Source organism: Salvelinus sp. IW2-2015, linkage group LG28 (assembly GCF_002910315.2).
Source record: "Salvelinus sp. IW2-2015 linkage group LG28, ASM291031v2, whole genome shotgun sequence".
NCBI lineage: Eukaryota > Metazoa > Chordata > Actinopteri > Salmoniformes > Salmonidae > Salvelinus > Salvelinus sp. IW2-2015.
Window position 1 is genome coordinate 9,997,807 of NC_036868.1, and position 14,251 is coordinate 10,012,057.

The 14,251-nt window shown below is 39.5% G+C and overlaps 1 protein-coding gene and 1 pseudogene across 1 annotated transcript; both read right to left on the reverse strand.

Moving 5' to 3' along the window:
* Nucleotides 1–10,559: 10,559 nt before the first annotated feature.
* On the reverse strand, nucleotides 10,560–11,732 carry LOC111954393 (trace amine-associated receptor 1-like). Its single transcript, XM_023974110.2, has one exon. The coding sequence runs from the start codon at nucleotides 11,730–11,732 to the stop codon at nucleotides 10,701–10,703; it is 1,032 nt and encodes a 343-aa protein (XP_023829878.1). The 3' UTR covers nucleotides 10,560–10,700.
* Nucleotides 11,733–13,417: 1,685 nt separating this feature from the next.
* Nucleotides 13,418–14,047, reverse strand: LOC111954081 (trace amine-associated receptor 13c-like; annotated as a pseudogene).
* Nucleotides 14,048–14,251: the final 204 nt, after the last annotated feature.

Genomic DNA, 14,251 nt, shown 5'->3' on the forward strand with positions numbered 1-14,251 from the left:
CCAAACATAACGATGGTCATTATTGCCCYACAGTTTTATTTTTGTTACATCAGACCAGAGGACATTTCTCCAAAAAGAGAGAGATGTTACACAATACATGTATGTTTTGTTCAATCAAGTTCATATTTATATCCAAAAACCTCAGTTTACATTTGGCTTTGCTTCCAAAACATCCGGTGATTTTGCACAGAGCCACATCAATTTACAGAAATACTCATAATAAACTTTGATAAAAGATACAAGTATTATGCAGAGAATTATAGATATACTTCTCCTTAATGCAACCGCTTTGTTAGATTTCAAAAAAGCTTTACGGAAAAAGCAAACCATGCAATAATCTGAATACGGCGCTCAGAGACCAAAACAATCCAAACATATACCCGCCATGTTGCGGAATCGACAGAAGTCAGAAATAGCATTATAAATATTCACTTACCTTTGATGATCTTCATCATAATGCACTCCCAGGAATCCCAGTTCCACAAATGTTTGTTGTTTGATATAGTCCATCATTTATGTCCAAATACCTTCATTTTGTTCGCGCGTTCAGTCCAGTAATCCAAATTCATGACGCGCAGGTCAGACGAAAAGTCAAACAATTTCATTACAGTTCGTAGAAACATGTCAAACGATGTATAGAATCAATCTTTAGGATGTTTTTAACATAAATCTTCAATAATGTTTCAACCGGAGAATTCCTTTGTCTTCAGAAATGCAATGGAAAGCAGGTCGCTCTCACGTTAGCGCGCATGTTCAGCTCATGCCAGACACCTGACTCAAAGAGCTCTCCTTCCCTCATTCTTTATAGTAGAAGCATCAAACAAGGTTCTAATGACTGTTGACATCTAGTGGAAGCCTTAGGAAGTGCAATATGACCAATATCCCACTGTATATTGGATAGGCAAACCTACAAACCTCAATGTCCCGCCTGCCATATGAGTTCTGTTATACTCACATACATTATTCAAACAGGTTTAGAAACTTCAGAGTGTTTTCTATCCAAATCTACCAATAATATGCATATCTTAGCCTCTGAGCCTGAGTAGCAGGCAGTTTACTCTGGGCACCTTTTCATCCAAGCTACTCAATACTGCCACCCAGCCATAAGAAGTTAATTAAGGTGTCCCGACTCAATTTGTCAGCAAGACTCATCAATTAATGTAGGCCTAATCAATGGCAATTGCAGAATGTCATCCGGCACACTTTTTGGTGTTTTGTAACAGATGTCTATTTCCATTCATGGCATAAGTGTCACGCCCTGACCATAGAGAGCCTTTTTATTCTCTATTTTGGTTAGGTCGGGGTGTGACTAGGGGGGTGTTCTAGTCATTGTATGTCTATGTTGGCGAGTTGTATGGTTCCCAATTAGAGGCAGCTGGTAATCGTTGCCTCTAATTGGGGATCATATTTAGGCAGCCATTTCCCCACTGTGTTTTGTGGGATCTTGTTTTTGTGTTGTTGCCTGTGAGCACTCCAGAACGTCACATTTCGTTTGTTCTTTATTGTTTTTTTGTGCGGTTCACTTCAAATAAAATGTCGAACCGATTTCACGCTGCGCTTTGGTCCGAATGTTATTACGACGATCGTGAAAATAAGTGTACATGCATTGCACTGTTTGGATTATTTTTGAGTGGATGAACATGCACAGGTAGCCTACTTTTTGAACMGATTTGTTTGACAATCTGATGACAGCATCATAACTGGTTGTGTTCATGCCACATTAAAAGGTAATTCACCCTTGAGTTATGTTTTTATTATTAGGCCCACAAAATATTTGTAATTCGCACTCTGGCTACAAGGCCTCCCGACCTTCTCTTTGGCAAATCAGATCACGCCTCCATTTTGCCCCTCCCCTGCTATGGTACCCCTGGTAAGGACTGTTTAACGTTGGTCTGAACAATCGGCATCTATGCTTCAAGATTGTTTTGATGACACGGACTGGGAATTGTTTAGGGCTGCCTCTGAGAATGGTATTGACGTATACACTGACTCGGTGACTGAGTTCATCAGGATGTGGATAGAGGATGTTCCCACTGTGACGATTAGAACTTATACAAACCAAAATCCGTGGATAAATGGCAGCATTCGCGCAAAACTGAAAGCGCAAACCATCGCATTTAACCACGGCAAGGCAACTGGGAACATGGGTGAATACAAACAGACCAGCAATTCCCTCCGTAAGGCAATCAGAAGTACAGGGACAAAGTGGAGTCACAATTCATGTGCCAGGGACTCCAGATAATCAACGATTTATAAAGGGAAAGCCAGCCACATTGCGGACACCGACGTCTCACTCCTGGACAAGGTAAGCACCTTCATTTTCATATCTGAAAATTCTCACGACCCCAAACATGAATTTGTTAAAAATGGAATTAACAGCCCATGTTTACTTTTTTAATTGGATATGGCAGTCAATTGCAAAACATTCTAACATTATTCTCAACTCACCTTCGTATACTTTTAATGTGGGGATATGACAGTCAATTGCAAATGAGTTTGACACAATTTTTCTTATCTCACCACCACTAATGAGATGGGTGTGCTTGATGCATGTCGCATCAGAGCTTCTCAAAATCAGGGGGCGTGGTCGACAGTGCACACCTCATCTCTCTTATCACATCCAACCGGAGTGACCGAATCAGCTAAATCTGTTTGACTGTGATCCTGGCTCAGTTTACATGCCGGTAAGTGAAATCGAACAGCTACTCGAGCTGTCATGTGACCGAATGCTGCAGACAACGCATTCACAGATGCAGACGAGAGCACTGAATTAGCGTACCATGAGTTTTAATGCTCAGAGGGAGACGGCACAGTATTCCCTTTGAGTCAGAAACCAAAACTCCTCCATAGTGACCTGTGAATGCGTTGTCTGCAGCATTCGGTCACATGACAGCTCGAGCAGCTGTTCGATTTCACTTACCGGCATGTAATCTGAGCCAGGATCACAGTCAAACAGATTTTGCTGATTCTGTCACTCATTTGTATAATTTTTTTTGTGTTTCCCCTCTATGCTTGCGTTAAGTTTCCCAAATATGTCTGTTACATAGGCAAGGAGATACATTTTCTTTTCCTTACACAAAGTCAAGTCTGTTTTTAATTTGACATCCATTGCGAATGACAACAGCTCTTCTCTCAATTCAAAAAAATATTTCCAAAACTCACCTGGATAACCCCCAAGCCTTGGTGTGAAATAGAACATTGTCATGCTCTGATCCCATATCTCCACATAGTTTAGCGAACAGGCGTGTGTGATGTAGTTTACAATCGAAGTTACCTGCTGCATATCTCGGAATACTGCTCTCAGCTCTTTTGCCGCCAGTTGCTCTCGGTGTATCCATTATAGCTCAGTGGGTGTATCATACAATACGTCTATATGGCAGAGGGAGACACATTCATAACTAGAGTGCAGAGGCCTGTCCGCCGTCCAGTGATAGATGGAGCCCCATCTGTGCAAAAGCCAGCCATTCAATCCCATGGTATCTGTTTTTCGTCAAAATAGCCACGCAGCACACTGAACATCCCCTGTGCTGTTTCATGCTCAGGAATCGTGAGACAGAACAATATGTCCTCGTGAATAGCATCCCCCAAAATGTGGCGGACAAAAGTCAGTTTCCTCTTGATTGCTACACTACAGTGCATTCGGAAAGTATTCAGACCCCTTGACTTACTCCACATTTTGTTATGTTACAGCCTTACTCTAAAATGTATGATATTGTTTTTTCCCCTCATCAATCTACGTACAATACCCTATAATGACAAAGCAAAAACATTTTTTTTAGACATAATAAAAAACTTTAAATAATTTTTTTAAAGTATTCAGACCCTTTACTCAGTACTTGTTGAAGCACCTTTGGCAGCGATTACAGCCTCTAGGCTTCTTGGATATGACGGTACAAGCTTGGCACACCTGTTTTTCACATTCTTCTCTGCAGATCCTCTCAAGCTCTGTCAGGTTGTATGGGGAGCGTCCCTGCACAGCTATTTTCACATCTCCAGAGATGTTCGATCGGGTTCAAGTCGGCTCTGGCTGGGCCACTCAAGGACGTTCAGAGACTTCTCCCGAAGCCATTCTTGCGTTGTCTTGGCTATGTGCTTAGGGTCGTTGTCCTATTGAAGGGGAACCTTCACCCCAGTCTGAGGTCCTGAGCGGTCTGGAGTAGGTTTTCATCAAGGGTCTTTCTGTACTTTGCTCCGTTCATCTTACCCTCAAACCTGACTGGTCTCCCAGTCCCTGCCGCTGAAAAACATCCCCACAGCATTATGCTGCCTACACCATGCTTCACCGTAGGCATGGTGCCAGATTTCCTTCAGATGTGACTCTTGGCATTAAGGCCAAAGAGTTCAGTCTTGGTTTCATCAGACCAGAGAATCTTGTTTCTCATTGTCTGAGAGTCTTTAGGTGCCTTTTGGCAAACTCCAAGCGGGCTGTCATGTGCCTTTTACTGACGAGTGGCTTGTGTCTGGCCATTCTACCATAAAGGACTGATTGGTGGAGTGCTGCAGAGATGGTTGTCCTTCTGGAATGTTCTCCCATCTCCACAGTGGAACTCTGGAGCTCTGTCAGAGTGACCATCGGGTACTTGGTCACCTCCCTGACCAAGGCCCTCCTCCCCCTATTGCTCAGTTTGGCCGGGCGGACAGCTCTAGGAAGAGTCTTGGTGGTTCCAAACTTCTTCCATTTAAGAATGATGGAGGCCACTCTATTCTTGGGGACCTTCAAGGCTGCAGAATTTTTTTGGTACACTTCCCCAGGTTCTGTGCCTCGACACAACAAAAACCAAGCCATGAGGTCGAAGGAATTGTCTGTAGAGCTCGACACAATCCTGTCTCAGAGCTCTACAGACAATTCCTTCGACCTCATGGCTTGGTTTTTGATCTGACATGCACTGTCAACTGTGGGACCTTATATAGACAGGTGTGTGCCTTTCCAAATCATATCCAATCAATTGGATTTACCATAGGTGGACTCCAATGAAGTTGTAGAAACATCTAAAGGATGATCAATGGAAACAGGATGCACTTCAGCTCAATTTCGAGTCTCATAGCAAAGGGTCTGAATACTTATGTAAATATAGTATGCCGTGGAAATTACAGTTAGGGACACCTGAAGTCAATCTTAAATTAATAATTCTTTATTATTAACAGCAAGCTGGAGAGGTCACAGTCAAACTTAAATGCATAATGTACCGGGCTTAGGTGAGCTCTCCCGGGGCAGTCCCGTTAGTTCTCTTATTTACTGCTTACACAGACAAGTTATATTTGCATGATTTAGCTTATTCATCATTCATAATGAATTCCTCATTAACGTTTGGTTCATGCATGTGACCGACCAATGCCTCACGAGGTTTCTTCTCTCCAAACTGAGACCTTGAAACTGAGATATACTGTCAAATTGCAGATTCTGATAGTGAGGATTCCTCCCAGGCACATCTCTTGCATGAACACAGAAATTGGTAATTAGAAAAGCACAAACATAACATTTTCCATCAAAGGTATTTCTGTTTTTTATTTGTAATACATTTGCAAAAAATTGTTTTACTTGTTTTCACATTGTCATTATGGGGTATTGTGTATACATTGATGAGGATTTTTAAAATCCATTTAAAATAAGGCTATAACATAAGAAAATGTGGAAAAAGGTAAGGGGTCTTAATACTTTCCGAATGCACTGTGTATATACAGTTGAAGTCGGAAGTTTACATACACTTACGTTGGAGTCATTAAAACTTGTTTTTCAACCACTCCACACATTTCTTGTTAACAAACTATAGTTTTGGCAAGTCGGTTAGGACATCTACTTTGTGCATGATACAAGTAATTTCTACAACAATTGTTTACAGACAGATTATTTCACTTATAATTCACTGTATGACAATTCCAGTGGGTCAGAAGTTTACATACACTAAGTTGACTGTGCCTTTTAACAGCTTGGAAAATTCCAGAAAATGATATCATGGCTTTAGAAGCTTCTGATAGGCTAATTGACATCATTTCATTTGAGTCAATTGGAGGTGTACCTGTGGATGTATTTCAAGGCCTACCTTCAAACTCAGTGCCTCTTTGCTTGACATCATGTGAAAATCAAAAGAAATCAGCCAAGACCTCAGAAAAAGAATTGTAGACCTCCACAAGTCTGGTTCATCCTTGGGAGCAATTTCCAAATGCCTGAAGGTACCACGTTCATCTGTACAAACAATAGTACACAAGTATAAACACCATGGGACCACGCAGCATCATACCGCTCAGGAAGGAGACTCCTTCTGTCTCCTAGAAATGAACGTACTTTGGTGCGAAAAGTGCAAATCAATCCCAGAAGAACAGCAAAGGATCCTGTGAAGATGCTGGAGGAAACAGGTACAAAAGTATTTATATCCACAGTAAAATGAGTCCTATATCGACATAACCTGAAAGGCCGCTCAGCAAGGAAGAAGCCACTGCTCCATAACCGCCATAAAAAACCCAGACTACGGTTTGCAACTGCACATGGGGACAAAGATCATACTTTTTGTAGAAATGTCCTCTGGTCTGAAGAAACAAAAATAGAACTGTTTGGCCATAATGACCTTCGTTATGTTTGGTAGAAAAAGGTGTAGGCTTGCAAGCCGAAGAACTCCATCTTAACCGTGAAGCACGGGGGTGGCAGCTTCATATTGTGGGGGTGCATTGCTGCAGGAGGGTCTGGTGCACTTCACAAAATAGATGGCATCATGAGGCAGGAAAATTATGTGGATATATTGAAGCAACATCTCAAGACATCAGTCAGGAAGTTAAAGCTTGGTCGCAAATGGGCCTTCCAAATGGACAATGACCCCAAGCATACTTCCAAAGTTGTGGCAAAATGGCTTAAGGACAACAAAGTCAAGGTATTGGAGTGGCTGTCATAAACCCTGACCTCAATCCTATAGAACATTTGTGGGCAGAACTGAAAAAGCGTGTGCGAGCAAGGAGGCCTACAAACCTGACTCAGTTACACCAGCTCTGTCAGGAGGAATGGGCCAAAATTCACCCAACTTCTTGTGGGAAGCTTGTGGAAGGCTACCCGAAATCTTTGACCCAAGTTAAACAATTTAAAGGCAATGCTATCAAATACTAATTGAGTGTATGTAAACTTCTGACCCACTGGGAATGTGACGAAAGAAATAAAAGCTGAAATAAATCATTCTCTCTACTATTATTCTGACATTTCACATTCTTAAAATGAAGTGGTAATCCTAACTGACCTAAGACAGGTAATTTTTACTAGGATTAAATGTCAGGAATTGTGAAAACTGAGATTAAATGTATTTGGCTAAGGTGTATGTAAACTTCCGACTTCAACTGTATACAAAAGTATGTGGACACCCCTTCAAATGAGTGGATTCGGCTATTTCAACCACACACGTTGCTGACCGGTGTATTAAATTGAGCACACCGCCATGCAATCTCCATAGACAAACATTGGCAGTAGAATGGCCTTACTGAAAAACTCAGTGACTTTCAACGTGGCACTGTTTTATGATGCCACCTTTCCAACAATGATTGCCTATTATAGCATCAATTCTTTGTTTCACAGTGTTATCTGACAAAGGTATTAATGTGAGTTTCTGTGCCTCTGCCTCCACAACACAGACACCAGAAAAGAAGTAGATACTTCTCAAATAATGACATGCCTCCTTTGTGTAATACAGTCCATTTAGTGAGCCAACAGCAGTGCCATTCGTWGATGTATAAGTGTGGTTAGTATTTCATGAGACATTGTCGAGATGATCAACTAATGATGTTATATCTACAGCGAGATATAACAGTGAGAACATGCTGCCGACAAACAGGGCCCAGTAGATGATTATTTTGATGTTCCTCTTCATCCAGATGCAGGGTGCTCGCTGGGCAGGGACGATCCGGGTGAAGTAGTTAAAATTCAGACAAGTCGAGATTGACATGTTGGTGGGTGATGAGTACACCATTATCAGAACACCAGCAAAGCAGAGCTCTGAATGTTCATTTGAAGAAGAATCAGCACAAGTATTCCTTTGCAATAAGAGAGACTAGAAAAACTGAAAAACCAAGGCTCCTTGGAGTATATTCAAAGGCCATTTGAGAGGGATTCAAATGTCTCCTTACAGCACTATTAAGAACGGCTCAACTTAAACAAGCATTCTGAAAGGTTTTGTTTTTATATATCTAGGTGGGACAGTATATAGGCCTTAATATTGTTATGTGAACCTCATCACACTCTTATGGACATACTGCAGAGTTATATATCGTATGTTCTGCACATGTTATGTTTGTGCTCTTGAATACAAATTAATGTGAACAAATGAAAACGTATCAGTACTGAATCACCTGGAATGAGTTATCTATCTTGTTAATCTTTTTCTCTGCAAAACTGACAGGTGCTCAACTGAAGACGTTTGTTTGTCTGTCCGTATTTATTTGGACAGTGAAGCTATGTTTTTTACATTTCGCTCTATACTTCATAATTTTGGATTTAAGATACATTGTTTCATATGAGGTTACAGTACAGAATGTCACCTTTTATTTGAGGGTATTTTCATACATATCTGTTTTACCGTTTGGTCCCATATTCCTAGCATGCAATGACTACTTCAAGCTTGGGCTCTAGAAACTTGTTGGCTGCAATTGCAGTTTGTTTTGGTTGTTTGATTATGTTTTGCCCCAATATGAACTGAATGATGAATATTATATTGTGTCGTTTTGGACACACGTTTTGGAGTCACTTTTATTGTAAATAAGAAGAGATGTTTCTGAACACTTCTACATTGTGTATGCTACCATGATTGTGGATAATCATGAATTAATTGTGAATAATGATGAGTGAGAACACTAGAGGAACTAAGAGCATAACCCCCCAAAACATGCTAACCTCCGCTTTTATTGGTAATTGTGAGAGGTAAGTGTGTTTTAGGGTTATGATCTTTGAGTATCTGTAACTTTCTCACTCATCGTTATTCACGATTCATTCATTATTATCTGTAATCATGGTAACAACCACATTAATGTAGAAGTGTTCAGAAACAGGGCTATTTCTAGCTTTTTTGGGCCCCTAAGCATTTTCTGGTTGATAAATTCTAATAATTCACCTAATTTCAGTTTATGGGGCAAAACAAGCAGTCAATGTGTAGAGAATCATTGTACCATCTAAACCGCTGTGAAATATATTTTCAATAACCAAATATATTGTATTTTCAGCTGTTTGAAGCTGGTGTACAAAACCAAAAGGAAAAGAAGCAAAAACAAAACTTAAGGGGAAGCCAAGAAGCTTCCCCAGAACAGATGCACTGCTTCGTAGACTTGCTTTCAATGCGAAAGACAGATCAATAAATCACATTGCTATGTGAATTTGGTAGGGTCCCCCAAAAAGTTACATATTGTAGCTTTAAATTAGTGCATTTATGTACAAAAATAATACAAGAAGTATTGAGTTGAAACATGGATAATTGGAGGAGTACTGTGGATACTACTAAACCTTGTAAACCTCCAAGGCCCATGTTGCCCAGGGTTAAGAACGTACAATGTAGATTCATATTATTACATTGTATTGTATTATACCCTCTAAATATTATTATTCCAATCTGTTGTTTGTAATATTCATTWAAAAAAAAAGTAAAAAAGAAAAACGGGACGGTGGACCCCACGTTGATAACGCCTGCCCTAGAGATCTGGATTGCGTGACCGGTCAGTAATTTGGCCATGATTACTTCAAGGTTTAGATGGCTAGSTAGACTACCTTACCTAAGGGGGCCCCTAACCGTCCGCTTGTCTCTTATTCCTAGAAACGGCACTGTTCAGAAACTATTCTATTCTTATTTACAATAAAAGTGACTCCACAAAATTATTTACCATTCGTTTCTATCGGGCAATACATTTCAATTTTTACCCATTAAATTACTGGGAATGTATACATATTGAGTGTGCGACTCTCTTTGTTTTATAGTTTATAGTTTATTCACCGTTAGTCAGCACCTCTACACTAAATCATTTCCTCTGGGTGTGCGCCTGCTCATGCTTTTTATTACACGCCATTATCTGAAACGCAACCAAAACAAACTGCAAAAGCATCAGACAAGTTTGTAGAGCGACAAGCTTGATGCAGTCATTGTGTGCTAGGAATATGGGACCAAATACTACACTTTTGACAAAATGTAATACACTATAAGTGAATTTGTCCTAATACTTATGACACCTTCAAATTCAGGGGACCACAGATGTAGGATCTTTTGCTACAGCAGTTTGCTACAGCAGGAAAAATAATCCTGCAGCAACAGGAAATGTGGATTATAATGAATGGACACTTTTGTAGGGTCTGATATTTTATTTGCCATAACAAAAAATCTAAGTGGAAATAAAAAATGTTAGAAGCCTTTTTTAAACTCAAATACACTACAATTTTGCATTTCCTTCTATGCAGGAAAATTCTCAGCAAAAAGTGTGATCAAATTAAGAACGCACTCTGTAGATACATAAAGTGCATTCATTTCTAAACAGTAAAACAAATATGTATAAAAAATACCCTAAAATAAAAGGTGACAGTCTGTACTGTCACTTCATATGAAATATTTGATCAGAAATGCTGGAGTATAGAGCAATATTCAACTGGATTGTACTTGTTTTAAAACCTACACACCTGTGTTTGATATAAAGGACTGAGAGCAAGGCACATATGTGTCACACTTCTTTGTAAGTATTGGATTTGGACATATTTATTCTGAAAACAATTGTATTATTGAAGAGTCAGGTTGAAATATTTTACCAGAAATTATCATTCTAAACGCCCTCCTGAACCAACTGTAAAAGAATGCATACACCATAGGATTAACGGTTGAATTCAAATAGCCAATCCATACAAATGTTACAAACAAAACGGGTGGGGTAGAGTAATTAATAAAAGGATCAATACAGTTGACGACAAAAAAGGGTGTCCAGAATGATAGAAATACCCCCATAATGACAGCAAGTGTTTTGGTGGCCTTCCTCTGTGATTTGCCTACAGAGTTCTGATTGGTTGTACCCTGAATTGAGCGTGCCTGTCTCTGTGCTATTAGGAAAATCTTTAGGTAGATGCTAAGCATCCCTATTCCTGGGATGTAGAATGAGATCACCGAAGACACAGTACTCGACACTTTGTTTTGAAACAAAATACATTCTCCCTCACAGGCAAAATTTTTGTAGTAAAAATCCTCCATGCCCCAAATATTGAGCTCCAGAAATATCATACAAAACCCTACTACGGCAGAAACCGTCCAGGTGACCAGCATCATAATCAGAACAATGTGAACAGTTATTTTAGTTCTATAAAGGAGAGGGCGACACACTGCATAATACCTGTCAATGGAAATAAAACACAAATTAAGAATGGATGCAGTGCTCAACATGACATCAGTGCTGGTGTAGATTTTACAGAATAAATCTCCAAAATACCAGCAGCTTTCCAGTGAATATACCATGCTGGGAGGCATCACTAAAACCCCCAAGAGGAGGTCTGACACAGCCAGAGAGAGGATGAGGTAGTTGGTCGGGGTGTGGAGCTGTTTGAAGTGGATGATGGGAATGATTACAAGAAGGTTGCCACACACTGTGAGAACAGACATTGAGCCAAGTAAGAGATAAAGTAATACTCGTATTGTTGGAGGAAAGATTGATCTTTTGCAAGACCCATTRACTGATTCAAAACATAGAAGTATATTCTCAACAATWTCYGCCTTGCTGAGACTGATTCCTGGTTCCATGGTCATTGTTGAAAGAATCTTATCTGGAAAAAATGTAATAAAATTGTCACATTAGTTAGTAATATACATTTTAAACATCAATTACAGAATATTATTTGGAAATAATTACATTATACATGGTTTAATTAAAAAAAATGTCATGCTGTATTTTTCCCCACAGTATACGGTCACATAGTAAAATGTATTAAATTACTGTTGCTTATTCATTGGAAATATTTTCACAAATACCCAAAGGGACATGCTTTTTCCATTTAAAAAGGTGTGACATTCGATGTAAATGTTTCCAATTCAGCAAGTATGATTTCTTTTCATGGTGCTTCATCATAGCTTACCTCTCAGCCATGCAGATGATGCATCACATGTGAATCCCTTTTCTCTGGTCACAATGTGATACAAAAATCTGAACTTGAATCTCATGCTTTTGTACCTATAGTCTATTAGCATAATGATGATAACAATATCCTTTTGACCAATCAGACATTTCTACATTCAACTCTACAGGGCACTCAAACTGATGATGTCATATGGTTGTAATCACTCCCCTCAGCACCATTGTGGATAATTGTAAAACCTTGACAAGTATCATGCCATTTTATAATGGACTCAAATTCAGATTTTTAAGTCAAATATTGTTACACAAAAAGAAACAGTCAAATATAGAGAGCAGTAGAATGTGCTAAATATATTTCTTAAATGCTTCTATTCAGATTACTGGGGGAGGTCGGGTAATGTAATTATGTGCACAAATCACCACGTCTGTAATCTTAGTCCCGTCCGAATCTGCCATGCTAGAAGTTTTTACATTGCAGGAGAGTAACAATTCCAGACATAATAACCTACTGTTTTTTTGGGGCCAAAATCAAAGGTCCTCTGATAATACTAGTCCCGTGCAAATCGACATCCCCGTGTTTTGAGAGAAATGTCTGTGGTTTTAGCAAGAAAACATTAACTGATTCGGTAAATTGAACGAAGTACTGCGCATAAAATATATGAATGGCCTACATGTATCCACTTGCACAGTGAATGCGTCTGTTTATGTTTTGTGCGTATGAATTGAATATTGACAAATGCATCAGTAAAACATATTTCCCCTATTTAATGCGACCCTTGCTGTTAATAGATTGCAAAGCAGCATACAACTGACCTAAACGTTTGAAACGTTTGAAACGGGGGGGGGGCATTTAAAACGTAAATATGCTAACGATTATGATCACACTTCCTCAATTCAAATATTATGGCGTCACTATACCAAAGGTGGTTTCGAAACTTGGGAGCCAAACTCAAGTTATCATTGTTGCCCTGTTTGTCGCCTAGCCCTAGACTTGTTGAAATACAGTATCTTCACGCTTAAAAATGAACCTGCAGGCTTCCGTCATAACTATCAATATGAAAAAAGGTAAGAATTACAGTTTGAAGGGTAGTTTGGAAAACACTAATCCTGTCCGAATCGTTCTCTGGATTAACAGACATTCTGGGTTAATAATTACATAACCAATGTTCTCTAGTAATACTAGTCTCGTGCAAATAGGGTTTAAAAACACACTATTCAGGGCGAGCATGTCATTGCTTAGGTAAAACAAATAAAAATACAGCCACTAAACCACATACATTTATTGACATTAATCCAATAAAGACTATTTTCTGGCAAGTAAATTACCTGGTACATCAGTCTGCCCCTCCAAAAAGGTCCATTATATTTTCAATGTGACAATAAGATTAAGACATTTTTGGAACCAATAATAAAACACTGCATAGATGATTGGATTTGCAGTAGAATGAAAGTAACCCAGACAGATAAACACTTCAAATAGAATGGCAGGTGTGCTAAAGTGTGTGTATGTATCAACTATGGCAGTAACAAAGATAGGCAGCCAGCAAAAGATGAAAACACCCACCACAATGCCTAATATTTGAGCTGCTTTTCGCTCTGACCGTTGAGACACCATGCCTCTACCTCCCTCAAAGGATTTTTTCAAATCTGTCTTCAGTCTTTCTTACATGTTATTTTGCAACCAAAAGTGTTCTGGTATACAAACTCCCCATAATAGAGCATGGAAAGAAAATGGCTATCAATGTGTCTATCGAGCCCCACAATGTATTAAAGAAAATATTCCGACTTCCTAGGCAGTATATGGATGCAAGGAATTTATCCAGGTCACTTACATTTGCCTTTTAAGATAGTAGGCCATAGGAGTACAATGCAAAATGGCCCAACTGGCAAAAACCATGAGCCATGCAATTGGTATAGTAATCTTGGTGGAATAGCGAAGTAGATTGTACACAGCCTCATATTGTTCTATGGCTATAAACACCAGGCGAAAAATTAATCAGATGGTGCCAGAGACATTATAAAAATGTGAGAGCATGTGGAGCTGATGTATGTGAGCAAAGGATGCATGGTGCAGGAGGCATTCGATTCTGGGTAACCTAACAGCTTGAGATCCCACTAAGCACGGACCAACAGCAAAGTYTTTTTTTTAGTGCAGTCGGGACCGGCCTTGATTTCAACGTCCACAGACATTTAT